At 38.8% G+C, this 25,996-nt stretch overlaps 1 protein-coding gene across 8 annotated transcripts in view; it reads left to right on the top strand.

Moving 5' to 3' along the window:
• The window catches only part of NFIA (nuclear factor I A), a 385,493-nt gene that overhangs the window by 257,567 nt on the left and 101,930 nt on the right, over positions 1 to 25,996 (top strand). For all 8 annotated transcript variants that reach the window (XM_037827066.1, XM_037827069.1, XM_037827070.1 and 5 more), the window contains 2 exons: positions 7,674 to 7,791; positions 13,563 to 13,690. In XM_037827066.1, coding sequence (XP_037682994.1) covers positions 7,674 to 7,791; positions 13,563 to 13,690 — 246 coding nt within the window. The remainder of the gene's footprint in view (positions 1 to 7,673; positions 7,792 to 13,562; positions 13,691 to 25,996) is intronic.

Raw genomic sequence — 25,996 nt, 5'->3', positions numbered from 1 at the left:
TACAGCCCTTCATAGCCACAGTCAGGAAACTCTGGCAGAGAGCACAAATTGATAAAATGAGTTAATTTTACTATACTTATTTTTTTTTCTTTCTAAAAGCCCTTTCTCATAGGCAGCATTCAGGAAGCATATTACGGTAAAAGGAAGATAACAAAGGAGTTGAATTTTCTTGCCATAAATTACTTTCCAAGTTAATTTCCTTTAACGATGATTCCAGATTTGCTTGAGTTTTCATAGCATTGTGCGTTTTACAACAGTGCCTTTGATAGAAAGCTAGTATTTTCCCATGTTCACTCCTTTTGTGCCAGTGACATGGACTTTCTTACAAGAACTTTGCCACTAGAATGCAAAACAACGCTAAATTGTGTTGGGCCCTTAGAACTGTGTGCTCTTGTTGGCTCCCCAGCCATCAGCTCCCTGCCCCCCACCCATCTTAAAGCACAAGTTCCCAGACTCTTAATGTATTAGATCATTTAATCTGGAGAGAAATATACCTCTCTTTTTTCCCTAGGTATTTTGTAAGTTGGAAATTAGGTACCAAACCCTGATAGCCTTTTGGAGGGGATGCGTTGGCCATTATTCCACATTCTTTCAGTTCCAAGCAAATTTGAGGAAGGAACAGCTATGATGGTTAATTTCTAAAGTGTAAGCTTCAAGAAGGCAGGGATTTTTGTGTATCTTGTTCACTGATACAGCTCAGAGATCTAGAACAGTGCCTGGCATGTTGAACATGCTCAATAAATATTTGTTGAATTCCACGGAATGCAGCCTCTCAGAGGATATGTGTCATTAGCAATAGGTTGAGCACACTTGTCATTTAGTTAATGCTCCCCGCTGATTTAGAACAAGTTAGAACAAGTTGTAAACTCAGTGCTTGGTCATCTGCAAGGAAAGATAGCTTGAAAATTTGGATAATTTTTTTTTTCCATCATCCTCTCTTTCCAACAATGTATGCCTTAGCAGATTGTCTCTGGTGGATGACAGAAGTTCAATAACCACAACCTTATCCAACTACTAATGTGTACAGAAGAGCAGGTCATTAAGAGGGTTGGCTACTAAAGTAACCTCTTTCTTCCAATAGCCCACATTACTATAATGATTCCTTAATAGCAAACCATTTATTAAGAAATGACACAAAGACTACCTTCTACTCATCTCAGGAAAGAAGGGGGCGGGAGCATGAGTGACTTAGAAATAACATCTTAAGAGACAATTTCCAAAAGTTAACCTTTTGAGAAAGACTCCTGTGTGGAACAAAAATCTACAAATACGTCAGACAGTGAGCTAAAGAAAGTTGAGGAGCCTGTTCTCTCCACCTATGCATATAATATAGAATTTCTAAGTTTCGTTTCACATTGCTTAAAGTTTAGGGGGCAAATGCGGAGGGTAATTATTTACTCTCCTTAATTCAAAAATTTATTGATTCATCAACTCTATACCTAAAACAGTGATAGAGCTGTTAGGAACACGTAAGAGGTCTAGGCTCCTTGGAATTGAAAGTCATCTGGCTTAATCCTGACCCTATGACCTGGGAAAGTTACTTAACCTCTTTGTGCCTCAGTTCCCTCCTGGTGGTTTTGTGAGGATTGAATGGGATGATGCACTTCAAGCACTGAGCCCTGAGTCTGGCCCATAAACAATGCTTAACAAATGATAGTCCTTGCTATTGTGAGGATGATGTTGATGGTGGTGGCAGTGCTGATGATTTTTAAAAAATTGTTATTGTATGTACAATACACAATTTCCCCTTTTAACCAGTTTCATGTGTACAATTCAGTGACATAATTACATTCACAATATTGTGCTACTATCACCACCATCCATTATCAAAACTTTTTCATCATCCCAAACAGAACCTCTGTAGCCATTAGCAGTACCTCTTTATCCCCAGCCCCCACCCCAGCCCCTGGTAATCTGTAATCTACTATAATCTACTATACTCCTTATTCTAGGTATTTCATATAAGTGAAGTCGAACAGTATTTGCCCTTTTGTGTGTAGCTTATTTCACTCAGCGTGGTGTCTTCACAGTTGACCCAAGTTATAGCATGGATCAGAAAACTCCATTCCTTTTTATAGCTGAATAATATTCCATTGTGTATATATGGCACATTTTGTTTACCCATTCATCTGTTGATGGACACTTGGATTGCTCCCACCTTTTGGCTATTGTGAATAATGCCGCCGTGAACAACAGTGTACAAGTATCTATTTGTGCCACTCAATTATTTTGATATATACCCAGAAGTGGAATTACTATGTCATATGGTAATTCAATACTTAACTTTCTAAGAAATGCCAAACTCTTTTCTACAGCAGCTGCACCATTTTACATTCCCACCAACAATGTACAAGGGTTCATATTTCTCCACATCCTCACCAACACTTGTTACTTTCTATTCTTTTATTAAATAGCCATCCTAGTGGATATGAAGAGGTATCGCATTGTGACTAATGATATTGAGCAACTTTTCATGTACTTATTGGAAATTTGTATATATTTGGAGAAATATCTATTCAAGTCCTTTTCCCGTTTTTTAATTAGGTTGTTTGTCTTTTTGTTATTGAGTTGTAGGTGTTCTGTATATATTCTGGATAATAAACCCCCTTCAGTTTTATCATCATAATTATTATTACAATTGTGAGGTCCAAAGGCTTTAAGTGACTTACCCATGTTACACTGGTGACTAGTGGCAAGGCTGGGACTCCAGACGATCTCTCCCAGTCTAGACCACTGCCTTTTCTGTGCCCCATGGTGCCCATCTTTTCAGTCCTCAAAGTGCACACAGTATATTTGGGGATAAAAGTATTACCTGTAAAACAATCAAAGAATGGTAAAGCCTATGGTGAAGTACAGGTACATTGAAATCAGATTTCACTATATATGGAACAGACAGGAAGGGTTGTGGTTGGTCCAGTCCTTCCTTAACATTCCCAGGTTTGATTGGCGGGGGCATCCTCATCTCTCTAATACACCAGAAGGCAGTTGGTCTTTAGCCTCAGAAGCCCGACACGGCATTCCAGACAGGCCAGAACCTAAATGACATCGGACAAGTCATTTAATTTTTGCCAACTTTTAGTTCCCTAATGTGCAAAAGGTTCTTAATACGATTATTGACTAAGAAGGTGACTGTATGATATACATCTTATTGATATTTTGAATCTGCTAGAAGAATGTGATGATTTACATTATTTATGCCCTTTCTTAGTGTATGCCTGTTTACTATCTGGAAAGAGTTGCCAGATATCCATTGTGAAAATTCTATATTCTTTCTTTACTGTATTGTTCAGGCTTCCATCCCCTCCTGCCAAGACCCCTACATCAGACTTCCAACTGATCTCCCCACCTCCAGGGTCTTAGTCCTAACCCTTTAGTGCATTTTGTCTCCGTTTGCCATATAAATGTTCTCAAATTCAACAATTATCATATCACTTCTCTACTCAGAAACTGTCATGGTTCCAGCAGATCCATCACTTTACTTCCCCTACCTCTGGACTTTTGCACATGCTTTGTTGTTTGCCTAGAAGCCTTCTTTTATCTCCTTTTCTGCCTCTTTAAATCCTAACCATCCTTGAGAGTGCAGCTTAAGTGCCAACTCTTCTTGAAATCAAACCTTTTTCTGAATCCTCAAGCCACTGTGATGTTAGTCCTTTGAATTTTCCTAACATGTTGTTTTCATTTCTCCTGTGAGATTGAACACATTTGACATTGCATTAAATATAATATTCTGGTATTATTTTTTATCATTGTACTAGGTTGTAAACCTTTTGAGGACAAGGACACTATATAGCTTTTATTATCTTGCGTTTAAGGCATATATGGTATATGGAAGTCATATATTATATATGGAAGTCATTGGGTGTAAAAAAGAACAGGTCTCAGGGTCAAACATCCTTGAATTTTAATCATGGCTCTGCCTCTTTCTTGCTTTTCTGTGATCCAAGGCAAGTTATTTAGCCTCATTACAGGGCTTAGTTCTCATCTAGAAAATGTACTTTCCTGAGAAGGTTTGTTGAGGATTAGATTAAGCACAATAAATAAAGTGCTTATTAAGACACATTGCCTGAAGTCTCACCTTTGAGTTCTTAGTTCCCCGCCAAAGTTTCTTCCTATTCTCCAGACTGTAGACACTGAAAATGCCAAACTCATTGCAGGGATCAGGACACTTTGACAATGACCCTTACCCTCAGGTGTGAAGCATTATCTTTGGCCATAATAGTATCACTGAATCGGAATCCATTCCAATAAGTGACCCTCCATGTAATATATACACACAGACTGTAGCAGTGGGAGGTTTCCTTACAAGACTGTCTTAACGAAGGTAGAGTTTGGGTCTGTGAGTTTTTAGGATTATTTAACTCAGATTGTGAAACTTACTCTCATTTCAGAAATTTAGTGGTGTTTTAAACTTCAGGACACACATACCCCGCTTGTCAGTCCCTAAAATTTCTCACCAGAAGTCCCCAGATTCTTGGGGCAGTGGCACAAGGCTGCCTGGCCGCTTGGGGCCATTAGATAGATCACGATGACAGTGCACTATGGGCAAACTAAGAAATATTACAATAGGTTTAATTATATTTTTGAACCTCCTTTGAGAGGTGGCACACCACTTTCATGCTTTTATTTTTCTTCCTTCACGTATTCTTCCTCCCTTGACATTTTTAAAAGTTAAGACAGATGCTTTTTTACACAATTTTCCCAAGCTCCCTTTTTTCTTTTCTTTCTCTTTTTAAAACTTTGTAAAGCATGCAAAAGATTTTTTTTTAATTTCTAAAAACACACACACAATATTTTTTCTAAGAAAGATAATGTGACAGATAGTGTTAAACACAAGTACAGCTAGATGCTCACCACTGGGTGGAGGAAGGCGTGAAGAGTGCTTCCGAATTCTCCCAGTCAGGATCCGGTGCCTCTCCCGCACATCTTGCTCTATCTTTCTCTCCTTCCAAGAGTGGGAGGGTGAGGTGCATGCTGTTTTCTTGGTGCCCAGGAATGAGGTAGCTGCTGGGTCCTGCTGAAGCCTTAACCCCATTCCGTAACTTAGGAAGAAACTCTAAATCCAGAACTTTGATCCTGACCAGCCTTATCACTCTTCTTTAAGTAATGAGAAGTGCGAATCTCTAAGCTCTGTTAAGACACAGAGCATTAATAAATACCTTTCATGTGCCAGAGGGGCCAGTAGAATCATTTAAGGCTGCTAAAAGTGATGATGGGTGATCAAGACCCATGTTTGAATCGTGTTATCGCCCTACCATGATCATTTTTACTTAAAATATCATGGAATAAAAGGGAAAATTAGGCAAATAAATTTTGTATAAAACGCAAATTAGGGATTGACTATCAAAATTATTCATTAGAACCCTACTTACACTTGTTGTTAAGTCGAACCATTTGCTTTTGAGCTAAAGGCCCTTCCTCTAGTTTTGCCTGTCATTGAGAGATTTGATTGAATTTCTAAAGGTATATGTGAGTTTCAAGGTTTTCTTAGCCATGACTGTTTTTACATAATGACAGTTATTAAGGTACAACTGTTGTTATTAATCAGGTAACTAAATGTTCTTAGCAAGTTGCTATATCCCTTCATGCCTTCCTTTGATTCCATAGTTCTGTTATGGCACCACAGTTTACCAGTTTTCCAAGCAGGCCTTCCCTTCTCCCTTATTACCACATTCAAGCAGGCAACATATTTTCTTGATTCTAACTCCCAGATAACTTACATCACGCTCCTCCTTTCCATCCCTTGAGTTTAGACCCCACCCCCATCTTATCTTGCTTAGTGACTCAGTGGCCAATCTGTTTTTAAGGATTATATTCTTCAACTGCCATTCCCCAAGCATACTCTCAAGACAGTGCTCTTTCTGGGTTGTAAATACAAACTTGATCCTAGCATTCCCATACTTTTTCGATTCTCCTTTAGTGACTAAAACTCAATGCAACAATCACTTCCATTTGCGCAGTGCTTATTGACTGCCTCCTGTGTCAGGGATTATGTTAGATCCTGGCAGTAGAACTCCAGCAGTTCCCAATTGTAGCAGAATATTGAGAAGTACTTTAATAGCTTAAAAGTTGGTCAATCTGTTGGATTCAAATTTGTGTTCCTTAAGGAAACTTACCTAGCTCTCCATGACCTGACCTTAACTTTTTTTTCCCCTCTTTTCCCCATGTGTTGTACTCTACGTCATACCAAGCTATCAAAAGTTCAGTAAACATTTATGTTATTTTACCTTTATAGATGCAGTTCCTTCTACCTAGAATGCCTCCATAGCACTCAATAGGGTAATTTCTATTTGTTCTTTTAATGTTCTTCTCAGGCATCACATTGTCTGAGGTCCCTTTACTCCCCCAGACCTCTCATTCCCAAGGTGGGTTAGATACCTCACTTCTATGCAGCCATAGCAATTTAGGAATAACTTGGTCAAAAGACTTATCAGACTGTGGTGAAATTGACCTGTCAGCCTTCCAGCCTTCCCCTCTAGACTGTGAGCTGTTGAAGGGCAGGGGCCATATCATTCATCTCAGTGTCCTCACCCAGCACAGTTCTTGGAGATAATTGACTCTCAGTAATCATTTGTTGAATGAATGAAAGGCCCTGGTTCAGGATATTATTAATTATTCTTGATATAGATATTAGCCTCTATTTAATTTATTTATGTATCTACTATGTAGGCTTAACTCTCAAACCAGAGCCTCAGTATAACAGGTGCATCTATTGTTCCTGCTTGTGCATAGTATTTCAGAAGAAGAGATTATTTGTAGCAATATAGTTGTACCACTGATTTTAACACAGTTGATATAAGATTGATAGATGTTATTTATTCATTCAAAAATATTTATTAAGCAACTGTCGTAAGCAAGAACTCTAAAGGAAAATAGAGGGGATCACCTCTCACATGAAAGTCAGCTCTGAAAATCAGGTCTAGTCAAAATATCTTCGGTAATCCCTTAAATCAAAGGTCAGCAAACTTTTACTATAGAGAGACAGATAGTAAATATTTTTAGCCTTGCAAGCTGCCATATTGTCTCTGTTGCAGCTACTCATCTCTGCTGTTGTAGTATGAAAGTGGTCATAGATGATATGTAAATGATGGGAGTGTCTGTGTTCCAGTAAAATTTTATTTACAAAAACTTTGTCTCAAGGACAATAGATTGAGGGCCCCAGCCTTAAGTTACAAGGGGGGCAAATATTAAAGGTGTTTGCAGGGTGTTGAAATGATTCAGGGTATGGAGAAATCCACATTTCTCACTGCAAGGACTTGGGGATGGGTGCTCCAGAAAGATGAATTTGTTCTCAGGAGTATTCAGAACAGGACTCCAAAATAATCATCTGTATGAGTGGACGCTATCAAGATCAGACAACATTTAGAAGAGCCTAGGGAACGTTCCGGCTGTTCATTCATGAAAAGTTTAAGAACAAAACATGGAGGTATTTTTGTTAAAAACATCCAGGGATGTTACAACTTCGGTGACAATTTACGTTACATAAAGGGAAAAGATAAAAGGTATGTTAGAGAAAAACTATGTCTTTCTGGTGTAGAAACAATCACTGATTGTTTTAGATGAGCTTACCATGTAAATGCAAAATGAAAATGTGCTAAATGCAACCCAGAAATATGCTCTCATTGGTCTTTCATTCAATACATCCGTTTATAATTGACATGTTCTTTTTATTCTAGCACCAATAGCTGCAGGAACTGGCCCAAATTTTTCTCTCTCAGATTTGGAAAGTTCTTCTTACTACAGCATGAGTCCAGGAGCCATGAGGAGGTCTTTACCCAGCACATCCTCTACCAGGTAATTTGATTGTTGGTTTTTAAAGGTGATGCTTCATAGTTACACACCTTGATTTTAACTCTGGGACTACTAGGCATTTAGCAGTGTGCTTATGGTAGTGGAAGATACCAAAGAAGTGGGTATAGGCCCAAAGGACTTTGAGTCTCATTGGGGTGAAAAGGCAAATGTACATGAAGCAGAAAAAAAAATTCTACATATATATATATATATATATATATATATAAAATCAGAAGTAAAATACAGCGAGCTAAATGTTGTGGTATCAGCCAAAAATAGTTAAAGAAGGCTTTATCAAAAAGAAAAGTGCCTTGTGCTTGGTTGGGGTTGGTGAGGTGGAAAGGAAAAATAATGGTGTTCTTGGTGGGGTGAAAACATGAGCAAAGGCATGAAGGAAGGCTGATAATGAACCTAGCATGTTAAAAGTAAGTACAAAGCTTGACTAGGGAAATAGGCATGTATTTTGGCTTGTTTGGCAGAAATTTGATACTGTGACACCCAGCCCTGTCCCCATGCCCACAGCAGACACTGTAGATCAGTCCCAGCTCTTTTCCTACTGAGCCCCAAAGGTCTTAAAATCCAGTCTATTGGAGTTGGCCGAAGAGATAAAATCTATTTGATATCCTGGTATAAAGTTATAAAAGTGAAGGCAGTCAGAGACCAGGATGGGGCCAGATCATAAACTCCATTGTATTGGAGACCTTAAAAAAAATAAAGCTGGGAAAGTACAACCTGAGAATGATTCCAGGGTTCTTGATCCCCTTGAGTTCACAAAGCCAAAATCAAAAAGAGGTGTTTTGCAAGATCCTGTTGTCTCTTGATAACCTGTACCATAGGGAAATGGATTAGGTATTAAAACCACAGTATTCTACAAATTGGCTTTAGCATTGGACTGTGACAACAAAGAAAGAATGGTGCAGAACGATCTTTAATGTTTGTGTACTTTGCAGGAAAACGTTTGACCAAGGCATATTCCTTTTAAAGCAAGTACTGGAGTTTTATGATTTAAAACAATTGCCACATTATAGAAGTTTTCCTCATTCTTACCTTGTCTCTAAATAGTTTAACTGCCATGACTTAAAAAAAAAATCAGCTTAGTTCGTTACTAAGTCATTCACTTGAAGATGATGAAAGAAACAGGCATTCCCTAAATTTAGCAACCAAATCCTACCATCATCTTTCATGTTGTTTAAATGTTTCCTTTAGTTCACTATAGTATCACCTCCTCAGGAAAAAAAAAAGTCTCAAATCCAAAGTACATTTGTAATATAATGGTGAGATTGTGAACACTTTAGAGTATTAATAAATTTTTGAGGATTTCAAATGTTTGCGGATGGAAGGGACATTTTGTGTAACTGCACTCAGTCAACATGAAAAAGCTTTGCAAATCCTTGTGGCAGTGATTAATTTAAAAGTTGATGTGCTATTTGTTTTTCATATGTGTGCTGCACATGTGCCATACACATCCTAACAGTGCTCCTCATCCACACCCTTTCACACACTTCTCCAGCTATGTTTTGTTGTCTTTTGTTGTGACTGCCTGTGTGGAAAGCCAGTTATTAATGTCATTTAAAAAGCTAGTGTCGTTCTAGTATTCTGCAAATAACTAACCCTGATAAGGAGCTAATTATAAACAGCATCAGTTGTTAATAACTTAGTAATATGTTTGTTTTTCTTACATTAGACTCTTCCTAGGATGATTTTTTTAAAAAATACATTCTTAAAATACATAGACTCAGTAGAATAATCTGTGTACAGGTTAGAAAATGTGCCCAGAAGACTATACCAGATTTATATAGAAAAGTTCATCAATCAGTTAATCAAGGGATATTTGTCCACACTGTGCCAATATTAATTGGTCGCCTGCTCTGTGGCTTTACATACACGATCTCATTTAATCTGCACAATAGTTTTACCACATTGACAGTTAACAGTTGGAGCAACTAAAGCTCGGACAAGTTAAGTAACTTACCCAAGATCACATTCAAACTCAGGTCTGTGGAAAGGTAAAAAACATTCTGCATCCACACTAAATCCTCTTCTTAGGAATGCGGCTGACTCTTTCAGTAAAGAACAAATAGAATATTAAGCCTTAAAGAAAGGAGTATCTAGCAACTCTGTTTTGCCTTGACGCTTGGCATTTGCTATCTTCAATTATTATTACCGTCTTTGAGGGATGTACATGTGCCTGTCTTCCCATCTGGGTTAAGTTCTTAGAAGGACAGTGTCTTTAACTCTTCCAGTTCGGCAGTAGACATTTCTTCAGCACTGAGGATATTGTCCTAGGCACTACAACAATATAAAGTCACATAAGAGGAACTCTATAGTCTAGTGGTAGAGACTGATAAGAAAATGGAAATCTCCAGTTCAGGAGTTCAGTAGGAGTGTTGTGAACCCCCATGAAAGAAGCATTTTGCAGTCTTTTGGATACAAGGTAAGGCTTCTAGGTCTTGCACATAGTAGGGATTAAAAGACATTTGCAATTAGGGGAATAATCTTACCTTAACTTTTAGGTATGGCTTTTACTTGTACTTTCCTGCTTTTCTCAGGTGTTTATGAGAGAATAGAATCAGTGTGTTAGAAAGTTAAGAGCCAGAAACTAAAATCAATGACTGATTCATTTCTAAAAGTAAAAATAAATAAATAAATAAAGGAGATTGATAGACATTAACTGTAGGTTCTGTATTCTATCAGGGTAAACATCTCCAAAATCACAGAAAGAGTAGTGTAAAAATTGGGATAAAATACAATTTTTTATCCCAAAGAACTTCATCAAGATAAACCACCTGTCAGATTTGTGAAGTCAGTAGACTTTGTTTTGGAAGCCCTCCCCACCTGGCATTCCAACCTTTCTTCATTCCTGGACCTTTTCTCCCCTCCATCCTGCATCTTCACCCTCCAGACATTTATCCTGTGTCGAGCCCTGAAAGTCCTTGTGTTCACACTAAGCTAGTAACTACAGATTCTTTCACCTTTAAGATTTAATATCTGCAGGAGTATTTGCGTTTTATTAGAGGACAGCAAGGAAATCAAAAGCTTTTAAAACTCAGAAAAATATAAATAATGGGAGAATGATGGACACGGAGTTGGCTTTGTGACTTGGGACCCTAACTGGCATGTCCTTGAATCATGACACTGGGAAGAATCCTTGTCACCTGTACTCAGGGCTGAGTCTAAGTCAATAGCCCAATTCATCTGTTATGAGCCTAACCCTGTGGTAGGTACTAGAGACAAAAACAAAGCAAAAACAAAAGCCAGTCCCCTCCACTGCAGATCGGAACATATAGGCCTTGCCTTTCATTTGCCAAGTGCTTAAGAGAAATTTTTTTTTTCCCAATTCGTTTCTTCCTACTTCCAAAATGATTTCAAGTGGCTTTTAATTTTAAAACAGAACAGGTAATGTTGAATATAGAGACCAGAAATCAAATGGAAAGATGGCATACATTGTTATATGTGGAAACTGAATAAAATTATGCTTTAAATTTAACCCCGAGCTTCCTGGTTACTAAAGCAAAAGGGAGACAAAACAATAGGTTATAAAATTTGCATTTTCTAGTAAAAAGACACAATAGAAATTTGTTCCAAGAGGCCTTTTGGTTCTATTTATTAGAAGCAATTTGTTTTTGTATAAGCCCTTTTAAAAGGACATCCTTTAGATGCAGTTTTACAAAATATATAGAAGAGTTCTTCAAGTGGTTATTTTTTATCGAACTTCAAGGAAAGCCAAGGAAAGAGTATTAAATAGGCTGTTAAAGGCATTTCTTTTGGGTGCTAAGCTAGTGCGGTCCAGATCTGTGGCTTTCCTGTGGTCTAGCTTTAATGAGAATTGAACGTGATGACTAAGTGTACTGGAATACCAACTTTAATAATTAGCATTTGTCGCCTTAAATTTGGGCCCTCCTCATTTTTTATTTGGATTGCCACAGTGGCCTCTTAACTGTCTGCTTGCCTTTAGGTTCTCCCCCTTTTCTTCCCAAATCCATTGTCCACACAGCTGTCAGAGTGACTTTTCTAAAATACAACTCTGATGTCAACTCCGCTCTTTAGAGTGTTTTAGTGATACCCTGTTGCCTGTAGATAAAGTCCAGGCACACAGTATCTTACTGTCACCTCCACCTTCATTTTTCTCCACGCCCCTCCTTCAACTTCAGCCAGGCAATTCCCTGAATATATCACACTTTATTCATGGTGTTGCCTCTGCCTAAATTGCCCTCTCTCCTGATCTTCAAAAGAGCTGATAACCTGTATGATATGGACATCACCAGTCCACAGAGGCGGTCTTGCTGGGCCTGGTTCTGGAAGGCCCCCGATGTGCCAGGCATTAGCCCTTTAGTATTTGGACCATGAGGATGTCCCGGGACAAAGTTGGATGGCAAAGTTGGGGTAAATTTATGTGGCTTTTGACAATGGCGGTTTGCCAATTGATAAAGTATTTCAGTATTTTAAAAGCCAGAATGGCTGTCTGAGTGGTGCATCAGTCGAATAACCTGAACAACGTCCGGTCTCCAACTGTTCCTTCTTCCTTTCTCATCTCGTTGACACTCAGTCTAAAGACCCAGCTCCTAGGAAGCCATTTTTTGACCTTCCAGGCATATCATTGTTTCTGTCTTCCATGAGTGATCCACTATATCCTACGTATGGTTCCATCATAATATCTCTACCTCTTTTGTACAATTTTGTTTACCTCTGTGTCTCCATTCTCCATCTACTAGACTGTGAATTCCTTGAATGTGGGGGCCATGTCTGATTCATCTCTATATCCCTGCACTCAGCACAGCACCTGACATGTAGGAGGCATACAGTAAGTGTTTGTTAAATGAAAATATATTAAAAATTCCGAGCCCTGGTACATGAGGAGAGATTTCTCAACAATCATTTGCACTAGGTATGAACTCTACTCATTCTGGTAGTATGCTGGTGAAAACTAGATCAAGAATAGCAACATGCAGCATTTCATTACCTTTTCATTGCTGAAGTGTCTCAGATTGGTGGGAAAAATTGAGTCAGTCAATAGGAAGAAATGTACTGGAATTTTCTCAGCCATACCTCTCCAAAAAACAAAAATCCCTGCTCAGTGGAGTAGACTTCATTTTGTAATCTCTGTGTAGAGGAAGGACACACAAGTCATTGGGCCAGTCTTTTTCCATGCCCCTACTTCTCACAGGGCGAAGTATTCCTTCCTCTGTTTTCCTCTTTTTTGTTCACAGTTTTGTCTCTACTCTCTAGAACAGTACCTGCACTATGGCAGCTGTGCGGTAAATATTGGTTGAATAAATAAATCCAAGTGAAAGATGAGAAGACATGGCAAAAAAAGAAAAAAAATCGAAGTTTTTCTTAAAGGGTCATGAGCCCTGGTTTCTGTTTTTTCTGGGTTGCCAGCAGGGATTGAGGCGGTGCCTGGGTATGTGGCTGACAGACAAGTTCCAGCCACTGCCTGAGGCAGTGGGAAATGTGGGCTTACTACTGACACTTCCAGGTGGAGGCCAGAGCGGGACGAGCCACCAGTTCCTCAAAGGAAAAGGGAACAGGTTGTGGCAGCAGCAGCAACTTGAGTGACAATAAAAGTCAAGCCCAGACACTTGGAACAACATAGAGCCAAGACTTTGTTCCACATCCAATGATTGACCAAACTGAACAAGAGCCCAAAAAGAGTCCTGGAACTACACTAAGTAGACCAATTGCTTCCTCCCTTGGCTTTCTTTCAACCAGAGGTGCAACATCCAAGAGAAAGGTGGTTTGGATTGCTTTTAAGCACTACCCGTTTGTTCTTCCAGCTCCACGAAGCGCCTCAAGTCTGTGGAGGATGAAATGGACAGTCCTGGTGAAGAACCATTTTACACAGGCCAAGGGCGCTCCCCAGGAAGTGGCAGTCAGTCAAGCGGATGGCATGAAGTGGAGCCAGGTAAGCAGGGCGGCGTGTGGCCACGTGGCTGACACTGTCTAGTCGAAAACGTGCATTGCATGGGTTCCCACGTGGTGCATAAAAGTGAAGAAAACTAGCCCAAGGTAGTTTAGGTTTTCATCAGGAACACTCATTTGTATTGTAGTCTGATGGCCCCCTTTATAAAAGTATGAGCAGTGCAAAGAAGCAATTCAACTGATATGGAATACTGGCAAGAATGGTCTATGACTTTCTACTCTTAAATATTTTCACCTACACTACAAAGCAGCATTCCTTTTGCTTTTGTTTTGTTTTTAATATACTAACTAGCTTTTTGGTTTGGTGTTTGAATTGTCTTTTAATAATAATAATAATAATCTATCAAATTGTTCAGCTGGATTGACAATGTGAGAAAAGAGAGTGGGTTCCTGTGCTGTAGTTTATGACTGTATTTTTATAAAGTGAGAGTACCTTGTGATCTGTTTTCCTGTTACTTGACACTATCATAATTTCCCCCCCTTTTTAATGGAACATCTATTTGCATGTTCATCTTTACTGAGCTTAGCAAATGATGACTGCTATTCTAACTTCCTGGGATAATCTAGTCTTGGCTCTGGAGTTTTCAAAGTAATGTGAATAATTCTGGTAGCAGAAGTTTTTTTGAAACCTTATCAATCTGTAAGTTCCCCAGGGTAAGGGGGAATCTTCTCCAGTGTCTTCCCCAGTATGCAAAGTCAAATGGGTACAGAGGATAGAGTGTGAGGTTTGGAATCAGATGGACAGAGTGGAATCCTGGCTCCAGTTGCTACTGCATGTGATTGTACACAATTTACCCAACCTCTCTGAGCCTAAGTGTTCCCATATGTATACTCTGATGATAATAATAGCTACTTCAATATTCTTGACAATTAAGTGAGGTAGCATGTGTAAAACACATCTAAGAATTGTACCGTTCACATCGTGGAGTAATTCCCTGCAAGAAAGGACAAGCACCAAGAAAATCTCTGAATTGACCCCCTCATCTTCAAATCTTAGCTCCCTTCTTTCCTCCCTAACATAACAAAGGCAACCTTCAGAGAGTGGGGCACAGCACAAGGGAATAACACAAGGGAGTTTTTTGAACTGATGGAACTGTTCTATATACTGATTGTGGTGGTGGTTACATGAAGCTATAAAAGTGCTAAAATTCATAGAAGTGTGAATCCTCCACCATAAAACCTGTCATTTTTTCTGTATGGGGATCAAACAACAACCATAAAATCTTAGGCTCCATTGACGGGGTCCTTTATTTTGCTCCTGTCACCAAAATGCAAAAATTTCACTTTGCCGTGCTTCTGCCTAATCCTTTCACTCATCTCATCTCATTCATTCATTCAGCATTCCACACTGGGCACTTTCTCTCTGTGAGGGCCTATGCTGGGTTCTTGGAATTCAAAGATAGATAGAAAGGCGCTTGTCCCTGATTTCAGGGAGTTCACAATCAAGGGTGGCATACAGACACCTAAACAGATCACTATATGTGAAGTGCAGAAATGACAATATTAGTCTCCAGCACCTTTTTTTTTCTAATTATTGCCAATACCAAGACAGCACCCAAGGTGTGGGGGTTCTTCTAACAAAGTCACCCATCAGCTTCACTCAACACTTACATTCATGCCAGCTAGCTGAAAGTGGTTAAGAAACAAACCCGAGCCTAAATGAAAATGAACATGAAAATGCTGACTACTGTTGCCACTAACTGCATCATCAGCATGACCTCAGTACAGTGCCAATGAAAAGTTTATGTGCTATTAAAAAATTAAAAGATGTGAAACTTCTTTGAACCCTTTTTGAAAGGCTAATTAGAATCCTGGCCAGTTTATCTGCTTCAATGAAATCAAAATCAAAATATATAGGTTTGGTACATTTGTGTTTGAGTATCATTCTGGTAGAATGCATATGGAGCTGCTTTATTGTGTTGATGTAAATGAAGCTCCTCCAAACTTAAGCTGTTCTTTGGGCCCTTAGTGTGTTTGGGGAAGTAGGGGTTGGTTGAATTACTTTGGCCTAGTGGTTCTTTTATTCAGAGTGAGATCTTCATATTCCTATCCACACGTTATGATTCAAGTGATCGTAAATTTTATATATTCTTTGCCATAATTAAATAGCTAAAGTTTAATGGGTGTATTTGGGGGGAGAGGAGATAATTTAGATAGATATAGATAAATATATATAGTCTTCTACAATTATATTCCTGGACTGATTGTCCATTCTCCTTCCCTATTTTATTAGAGAAAAATGCAGTTTCATGGTATATGTGCATGAGGGGTGGGGAAGGGCAGAGGATAAATTTACATTTGGCCATATTCAGCATAGAAAGTCATAATTGAAATAGGGCCTAAGGGGACATTAAAACCCGACTGAAGGATGTTGCACATGTTCATGGTGACTTTGGTGTCATTAACTCACACCAGCCATTTTAAACGGATAATTTATGCTGCCAGATGGTCCTTTTCGGGGATTTTCCATCAAGCCCAATCCCCTTTTTGGCACAGAGAACACCTTTATGTTGTTCCCACACTTCTCTGGGCCTGCATAGCTTTTCCCCAGGGGTACAGTTAATTGAGTAGGAGGCTTTTAGTGGTTCACTCATGTAAATTACCTTCAGAAATACGTTTGGAGTTATGTATATCCGAATGCACGGGCAGCCTCTGGGTTGCCTACATTTGGGATAATTTTCTCAAGTACTAAAGGATACTTTGTTTATCCCTCAGATGTGACACAGGAAGCAAGGTCTGTACTTACAAATCCTCACTCACTCCTCAGCCTTGCATCTGTTTACCTGCCCTCAAATGCTTTTTCAGGGCTCTCAGGCCAAAAGAGGGCCGAAGGTTGCCAGAAGAGACAACTTTCCTTGAGCTTGAGCCACAGGAAGACTTTGGAAAGTAAAACAAACCAGATATGCAGTAAATTACATGGGCTCTTTCAAATGTCTTTTGTAGTATCCTGTTCCCCATTAGTTTATCTCAGTACTTTTACTGCATAGCTCTTATTATCTGGGAAGAAGGGCATAGTTGATTAAAGATGATGTTAGTTTTAAAAAAAAATCGGACAACCTCAAACTGACTTTTGATTCTCTTACAATGCTCCATTTGTTCCCTCCACTTAGTTTCATTTTCCAGTTATCTCAAAACTGGGTTAGATTTGAAGCTTTGAAGCTAATCGGGTTCTGATGAAATGAGTCCTATGAAATTCTATCAAGCAAAAATGCACATACCATCAACTCTTGTTTATCTGTACAAATGAAGAATTGCAGAGAAACTGATAATGCAAATAAATAGGAAGGAAACCGACAGGCAAGCACCCACATTCGTTCAGACACTGCATACTGCTTTCACATATATGGTATAAATTACCATTACAATTGTTTACTGTACCAGGAGTTTTTATTATTCTCATTTAAAACATGCAAGATAAAGTGTTCCTGCCTTCACAGAAATGAAAATTGAGGCTCAGAAAGGTTATGTGACTTGCCCAAGACCACACAGATAGCAAATTAATGGATCTGGAATCCTAATTTCAATTCAAATCTAATTTTAGAGTGTAAGTTTTGTCTTCTGTACTTACTAACCTTTTTGTCATAGATGTTTATACATGCATTTTAAGGTCTTATATCCTGGGCTTATATTTAAATTTTAAAAAGAATAATAAAAAATACAAAAGAACTCATGAGAAAGACCTGAGAAATCCCTCAGTTTTCCTATCCCAATATCTTGTTACAACCTAAGCCAGGGTAGGAGTATGGTTATGAAGTACACATGGGGTATGATATATAGCCAATAGTATTAACTATTAACAAAGTGAAAAGTCTATCATTTTTTTTGCCCATAAATTAAATAATGCTCAACATTCAGGTCTTCGCTCAAATAATACCTTACTCAAGAAGCTCTCAGTAACTACCCAAAATCTAAAATAGCTGCCAGCTCTTCCTCCATCATTTTATAATCCATAATCCTGCTTTACTGTGCCGGTTTGAATGTATTATGTCCCCCAGAAAAAGCCATATTCTTTGATGCAATCTTGTGGGGCAGACATAATAGTGGGGATTAAGTTGGAACGTTAGGTTGTTTGCATGGAGATGCGCCCCACCCAACTGTAGATGATAACTGATGGGATATTTCCATGGAGGCGTGGCCCCACCCATTCAGGGTGAGCCTTGATCAGTGGAGCCATATAAATGGGCTGACTCAAAGAGAAGGAACTCAGTGCAGCTGTGAGTGACATTTTGAAGAGGAGCAAGCTTGCTAGAGAGGAACGTCCTGGGAGAAAGCCATTTTGAAACCAGAACTTTGGAGCAGACGCCAGCCACGTGCCTTCCCAGCTAACAGAGGTTTTTCTGGATGCCATTTGCCATCCTCCAGTGAAGGTACCCGATTACTGATGTGTTATCTTGGACACTTTATGGCCTTAAGACTGTAACTGTATAGCCAAATAAACCCCCTTTTTATAAAAGCCAATCCATCTCTGGTGTTTTGTATTCCGCAGCATTAGCAAGCTAGAACATTTACTTTCTTCAAAACACTGTCTATTGTTTATTGTCTGTCGTCTTCTAGTATATAAACTCCATGAGCACTGAGACTAAGTCTGTCTTTTCCACTGTTGTCTTTCCAGCACTTATAACAGCATCTGTACATAATGACTGAATGAATGAATGAAGAAATAAAGCAGAGAATTTTAGTTGATCATGATAAACCTGAAATCAGAATTTGCTACCAATAATGCCTTCAAAATTGATGTTTATTATATGCTCAATCTGCCGACAGTTACTTAGTCAAATATAGTTATAAACAAGTATTAATCAAAAAAGAATGCTAAGGCTCAGCCAAGGGCCCTGTTTACAAGTATTAGTGCATCAAACTTTATTATAAGTATTCCTCACCATAAAGTGTGTTCCTTTAAGTGAATCAAGGTTTTTTTTTAAAGAAAATCCTTTATTAAAAGCTTTTACATCGATAATCCTATATAGAACATGGTTTTTTGTTTGTTTGTTTGTTTGTTTGAGTTTAGATAACTTCCCTGATTTACTGGTCTGAAATTTTTCAGATTTCCATATAACATTTTCTCTTAAACAAGTTTAAGACAGAAGTATGGTCCCAGGACCAGAAATATGGCATCATCTGGGAGTTTATTAGAAATGTTGAATCTCAGGGCCCACCCAGAATGAATTTTAATAAGATCTCCTGATGATTCTGATGCACTTTAGGGTTTGAAAACTGCAGTTTGAGGCTACCTGTGTTCTTTTGGGTAGGCTCTGACCACTAAATCCTTGTCTGAAAGTGACCTTACTATCAAATGTTTTGCTCCCTGCCTTCCCTCCTACTTTAGGAATGTCTTTAAAACTTCTGTAGATCAATAGAAATCTAACCTATTTTCAAACAGATCAGTGAAGATCGTACTCTTGGTGACTCACACAGTGCTTAGATACCTCACTATGAGAAAGAAAGTTATCTCATATCTCACTCAAACCCACCTTCCTCCAGTTTAAGTGCCTGCTACATGAAGAAGAAGGTCTGGTCAGCTCATCATTACAATTCAAGTCAGGCCAAATTATTGAATCTTTATTAAATGCTAACTGTATGCAGTATACTAGATTAGACACAAAGCTTACTCCAAGTCTCTGTCTTTAAGGGCAAACCTCTTACTCTCCTTAATTATCAGTCACTAGCTATATGATGGAAACCAATTTTCTGCCCCATCTATGTCACAAAATTATAACAATGAAGTGAGATAATGAAGGCCAAAATCTTTTGTAAAAGTAGTGTTCTTTGTCATCATTATATTATTGAGGTGGGCAGACCTTACTCAGCTGGCTGTTAGAAGCAGACAGGGTTAATGGTCATAGGAGTGAAGAGAAGAGAGCTGTGAAATCTGACTGGAGAATTAGGGACACTTCCCTCAAAGGACAGCAATGAAGCTGGGCTTAAGTTGGAGTGGACAGAGGGAGGAGCATGCCAAATGAGAAATGTCCACTAGTCGAAAGTCAGAATTGAAATCCTTTAGCTTTTCAATCATTAGGATACATAAATTTACATTTTCTTCATATAACTTTCTTCTGAAGTTGCATGGTAGCTCTGTGGCTGTCCGCTGAACCCTTTTCGGGTTCTCTGTGTCTTCAGAATTGGGGACTTGATGCCAAGGGTCCAGCAGGCATCACGCATTACTGGGTTGTACCACTTCCCCAAATGGGTTGTACCATTTGCAAACGCACCCTCATTGAGCACATACAGATAGATCAGTTTCAATAGAGCTGAGGTAAAGGTAAGTTTTATTGTGAAAAAGTGTGAAAGTATAGTATTTAAAAGTGAAATTTAGTAATGTGTTTGAAAACAGGAGTAAGAGACTACTTAAATTCTCTCCTGAAGAAAAATGTTCGCAATTCTAGCATGCCTTGTTATATTGTGATTGTAAAACTTTATTAGCAGACACGATTACCTTAGCCAAGATGTTGGAAGTTCCAAATAGTTCAGTGAAATTTGATAAGTAGAAAATTTAGTTGTAGTTATTTTCTTAAAATCTCTCAAAGATATTTTTTTCCCCAGAAATTAAGTAGTCCCAATTTTTGAAGGCCAAAATTAAACACTGTAATTGCATACTGTCTGTCCCTATCATAGCTATTAAGTAAAGAAATACATTATTTATTTTTATTGTTCAAAGGCATTCATAGAAGAAGATTGGGGTAAACAATTGGCCACCCAGCAGCCCAGGGCACTTAGAACTAGAGGTCAGTGTCATGACTGTTAGGAGCACAGTCAGTTTTTACACTTATGCTGGCTTATTGTAATTTTGAATATCACATATAGGTTCACTTGGATTGCCAATTCTGCTGGCCCTAATTTGACTGCCAACAATCATTCAGAAATTGTAAGAGAAGGGGAAGTTTACTAAGTTGTACTTCTAGCTGAGACTCACAGGTGACCCATACTGATGCCTCTAAAAAGGCAGCAGAGAGGTGGAAGAATATGGTGGCATAGAGAGGAGTGGAAGCTAGTCAGTCCCCCTGGAACAACTAATAAACAACCAGGAAAAACTGGGTGGGGGGGGAGACAAATGTGGCTGTCCACTCATCATACACCAACCTGAATTGGGAGCAATGCCTGAGATCGCAGCATAAAATCTGTAAGTAAAAACTGCAGATCCAAGCTGGGAGCCCCCTCCTCCCCCCACAGCCTGAACTGCAAAGCCTCACTGTGCTAGAGAGCAGCACTCTCCAAGCAAGTGAATACAAATCAGCCAAGCTCCAACTGAGGTTTTAATTAACAAACTTGGACTGCTCAATATAAGCTATGAATCCCCAACAAGCAGACAGAAGCTTTTGGTGAAGACTGACCTTAGAGAGTTGGAGGGTGGCCGTGGGCTGGCTCTGAAGGGGGGCTTTCTGTCCCTTTTTCAGCTCAGTGGAGAAACCCTCAGCCATTTTCAGTTCCCAGCGCTCTGACCCAGACAAGGGTGGGGGTAGCCAAGTCAGAGAGAGTATTCAAATGCAAATGATATCTCCCCAGGGGGTGTATCTTCCCTAAGAGGAAAGAGGTGGGGCCCAGCTCTACTACCCGCCTTCCATTAAGAACCAGACCCTAGAGCCTGGGGAAAACAGCCACGGGCCACACCTCCTTACACCAGTCTGGAGCTAAAGGCTGACAGGTGCCACCTGCTGGGCAGAAAAGCACAGTGACTTGAGGCCTCACAGGGTGTATCAGTCTTCTAAGACACCCACAGGGAAACCAGATACTATTGCCTCCATCCAAGACCTGAGCCTGTTCTGGTCTAGGAAAAGCTAATTGGGGTAACCAAAAAAACCAGATGCCTAGACAACAGAAAACTACAACCTACACTAAGAAAAACAAAGTCATGGCCCAGTCAAAGGAACAAACTTACACTTCAACTAAGATACAGGAATTTAAACAACTAATGCTACCTCAATTAAAAAAGTTTAGGGAAGATATGGCAAAAGAGCTGAAGTATGTAATGAAAACAATGGGCATACATAAAGGTAGAAATTGAAAGTTCAAAAAAACAACTGACAGAATCTATGGAAATGAAAGGCATAACACAAGAGATGAAAGACACAATAGAGACATACAACAGCAGATCTCAAGAGGCAGAAGAAAACACTCAGGAACTGGAGAACAAGCCACCTGAAAGCCTACACACAAAAGAACAGATAGAGAAAAGAATGGAAACATATGAGCAACGTCTCCAGGAATTGAATGACAACATGAAATGCAGGAATGTACATATCATGGGTGTCTTAGAAGGAGAAGAGAAGGGAAAAGAGACAGAAGCAATAATAGAGGAAATAATCAATGAAAATTTCCCATTTCTTATGAAAGACATAAAATTACAGATCCAAGAAACCAGTGTACCCCAAACAGAATAGATCTGAATTGGCTTACACCAAGACACTTAATAATCAGATTATCAAACATCAAAGAAAAAGAGAGAATCCTGAAAGCAGAAAGAGAAAAGCGATCCATCGCATACAGAGGAAGCTTGATAAGAGTATGTGCAGATTTCTCAGTAGAAATCAGCGAGGCAAGAAGGAAGTGGGGTGATATATTTAAGATACTGAAAGAGGAAAACCAGCAACCAAGAATGTTATATCCGGCCAAACAGTCCTTCAGATATGAGGGATAGCTTAAAATATTCTCTTGTCAAACAGACAATGAGAGAGTTTGTGAACAAGATACCTGCTCTACAGGAAACACTCAAGGGAGCACTGCAGACAGAAAGGAAAAGACAAGAGTGAGAGATTGGGAATACAATTTTAGGAGATAGTAGCACAGCAATGTAAGTACACTGAACAAAGATGACTGTGAGTATGGTTGAAAGAGGAAGGTTAGGAGCATGTGGGACACCAGAAGGAAAGAGGAAAGATAAAGATTGGGACTGTATAACTCAGTGAAACCTAGGGTGCTCAACAATTGTGATAAAAGGTACAAATATGTTTTTACATGGGTAGAACAAATGAATATCAACCTTGCAAGGTGTTAAAAACCGAGTGGTATTGGGGAAAAAATGCAATCAAGGCAAACTAGAGACTATAGTTAACAGAAACATTGTATTATGCTTCCTTTAATATAACAAAGTCAATATTCCAAAGCTAAATGCATATGGGGCGGGGGGGAGACATAGGGGAAGGGTATGGGACTGTTGGCATTGCTGATGTTGTCTGACTCTTTATTCTACTTTAGTTTAATGCTATCTTTCCTTTTATAGCTTCCTAGCTGTCATGTTTTGTTTTTTGTTTTTTTTTTTTTTTCTCTTTCTTTTGTCTCTCTACCTTCTTTGACTCTTCCTTCTTTGTGGAAGAAATGGAGATGCCCTTATATAGATAGAGGCAATGGTGGTGAATACATAAATGCATGAGTATACAGGGAACCATCAATTGTTTACTTAGGATGGAACGTATGGTGTGTGAACAAAACCATCTTAAAAAAAAAATGGGTTGATGAAGAAACCTTGAGGGCACTATATTGAGTGAAACAAGACAGACACATAAGGAAAAATATTGCAGGGTCTCACTGATATGAACTAATTATAATATGTAAGCTCATAGACACGGATTATAAGTACCAGGATATAGAATGAGGCTAAAGAATGGGGAGCGGTTGCTTATGAGCAGAATGTTCAACTAGGGTGAACTTAAATGTTTGGAAATGGACAGAGGTGATGGTAGCACGTTGTGAGAATAACTAACAGTGCTGAAAGGTGTGTGAATGTGGTAGAAAGGGGGAAGCTTAGAGTCACGTATGTGACTAGAAGGAAAGTTGGAGATTAAAAGATGAAAATGTATAAAGCAGTGAATCTTGTGGTGGGCAATGTCCTTGATTAACTGTACAAATGTTAGAAATCTCTCTCATGAAATAGAACAAATATATGACACTATAACTAGAAGTTAATAATAGAGGGGAATATAGGAAAAAATATATACCTATTGCAAACTATATACTACAGTTGCTGGTATTTTAACATTCTTTCATCAACAGTAACAAATGTACTATACCAGTACTATGAATCAATAATGGAGAGGGGCTGCTTAGGGGTATGGGAGGATTTGAGTTTCCATTTTTGTCTTTATTTCTTTTCTGGAGTAATGAAAATGTTCTACAAATTGAAAAAAAAATTAATTGTGGTGATGGATGCACAGCTATATGATGGTACCATGGGCAGTTGATTGTGCACTTTGGATCTTTGGATAATTGTATGGTATGTGAACAATCTCAATTTTTAAAAAAAGGCAGCAGAATAGTACATTGATCTTGGATACTTTGCTGTACCGGCATATATTAAGGGAAATGATTAAATCTCCCACAGTTGCCTGCTAAAAAAGGAATTGTCCCTGTTACAGAACATTGCCATAGGATCAATGTCTTGGCTTTTCTTCTGCATTTGTGGAGCAGTGGGAAAGCATCAGTCTGCGACAACATTCGCTTCCATTATCTCTTTAGTATTGGCACTTGCTCATTAGAGACTTGTGCCCAGGGGAGCACCGATACCCTAACAAGGGGCTTGTTCTTTAGTGACCCTTCCCTATCAGAGAAATTTAATCCAAATAAGGGGATTAACAGGAAAGCTGTATTACAAAATGAGCCTCTAACCAGTCTTCAGGAATGCCCTGACTATATTTATCAAGGCTATTTTTTTTCCATGCCATAAAGGGCCTAAAATAACAATTTGTAACTAAAGTCTAAAAGGTTACTTGTTAGAAGAAAAGAAATATTCTTCTCACATTTTTCATATATATATATATGATAAAGCATGGTCAAAAAAATTACTGTTGTCTTCCCAAAGCCTACTGTAGTATCTGGCATATGATCGGCATCCAATCAATATTTGTGGAATGAATAAATAATAAGTTGGAGACTACACATGTCTTGTCTTGTCCTGTGAGTCGGGCAAAGTGCTCAGGAAGCCACGTGCTGCATACGTTTGTTGAATGAGTGAGTGCAGCTCCACTTGCGCCAGAGAACCCAGATGCACAACATTATGAATACAGAAGCTCCCAGGAAAACAGATGCTGTGCTTCAGCTGGTCTTGTCAGAGTACATAAATTACCCAAATCCCCCAATTTTTAATTTCATGTTTGAAGCTGTGTAAATATTCAAGAGGGGAAGTAAGAAAGAGATGTAGCTTATACCTCAGGTTTATGTGTGAAATCTTCTTCCCCACCCTGTTCCTGTCACCATCTTCAGCACAGCCCCAATGGCTTAGGTAGCAAAATGCTGGCTCATCATGTCACCTGTATTTAACAGCATATTGTAATCTCGAGGAACTTGAAAGCAAATTCCATTCCAACCACAAAAGTTGTCATAGGCTTGCTGTAGAGGGAAAAAATAAGAGAGACATTGAATGTATTATAAAGAGGAAAAAGTACAAACTAGGAATCAAAAGTCTACAGCTCCAGTATTCTGCCAGGAACAAGCTTGTGCTGTTTTACAAACTACTCTGAATTTTCATTTCCTCATCTGTAAACACTGGGGACAGTAAAACAGCCCTACCTTCCTGACTCTTAGCTTTGAAAAGATCAAATGGAACGATAATAAAAATTGGAGTTACCATTCATTAAGCACTAGCTGTGTGCAAGGTAATGTACCTGGCACTTAAAGTATTTTTAATGTAAGTTTAAAGTATACTCAATAAACCAGGAGGCTTTATCCAAATATTATATATCCTTTTTCAAGTATATACTTTAAAAATTCTAAAGTACTATATAAGTTTAAGATATAAAATTAAATTGAAAACATATTGCATGTGTTTATTATATGCAAAGCACTGTGCAAAATGATAGAGGGCATGTAAAAATAAACAAGATAGATCTTGCCTTCAGTGAACTTATAGCCCAGTGAAGGAAGGAGGAGTTCAACAAGGACCCAGTGGCTATAATGCAAGGTGTAGAGTACAGTCAGCGTCATACAGGTTAGGAGTTTATTCATTGGCTTGGAGCACAAATATCCTCCCCTGTAACTGTTTGAGAGCATCATTGAGTGCTTGTCCCTGTTTCCTTCCCTTCATAATACCAGAGTCTTATTTTTCCTCATCTCTAAGAAGCATGTGGAGAGTCAACATGCTAGGAAGCCCTCAGGAAGTGTGTGAGACAGTGTCTCCTGCAAAACATATATCACGCTGCACCCATGGATCCAAATCTCCCCTGCCTGGAACAGACAATTTTCTAATTTGTGGGTAATAAAATTGGGCAGGATTTAAGCAAATATTTGACTTTAGACAAAGCAAAAGGATTCTGAATTGAAATTAAATTCATCAAAGGAAAAAAATAACCAGAAAACATAATTT

The sequence above is a fragment of the Choloepus didactylus genome, chromosome 2 (assembly GCF_015220235.1).
Source record: "Choloepus didactylus isolate mChoDid1 chromosome 2, mChoDid1.pri, whole genome shotgun sequence".
NCBI lineage: Eukaryota > Metazoa > Chordata > Mammalia > Pilosa > Megalonychidae > Choloepus > Choloepus didactylus.
The sequence above is the reverse complement of the archived record's forward strand: the minus strand, read 5'-3'. Positions and strand labels throughout refer to the sequence as shown.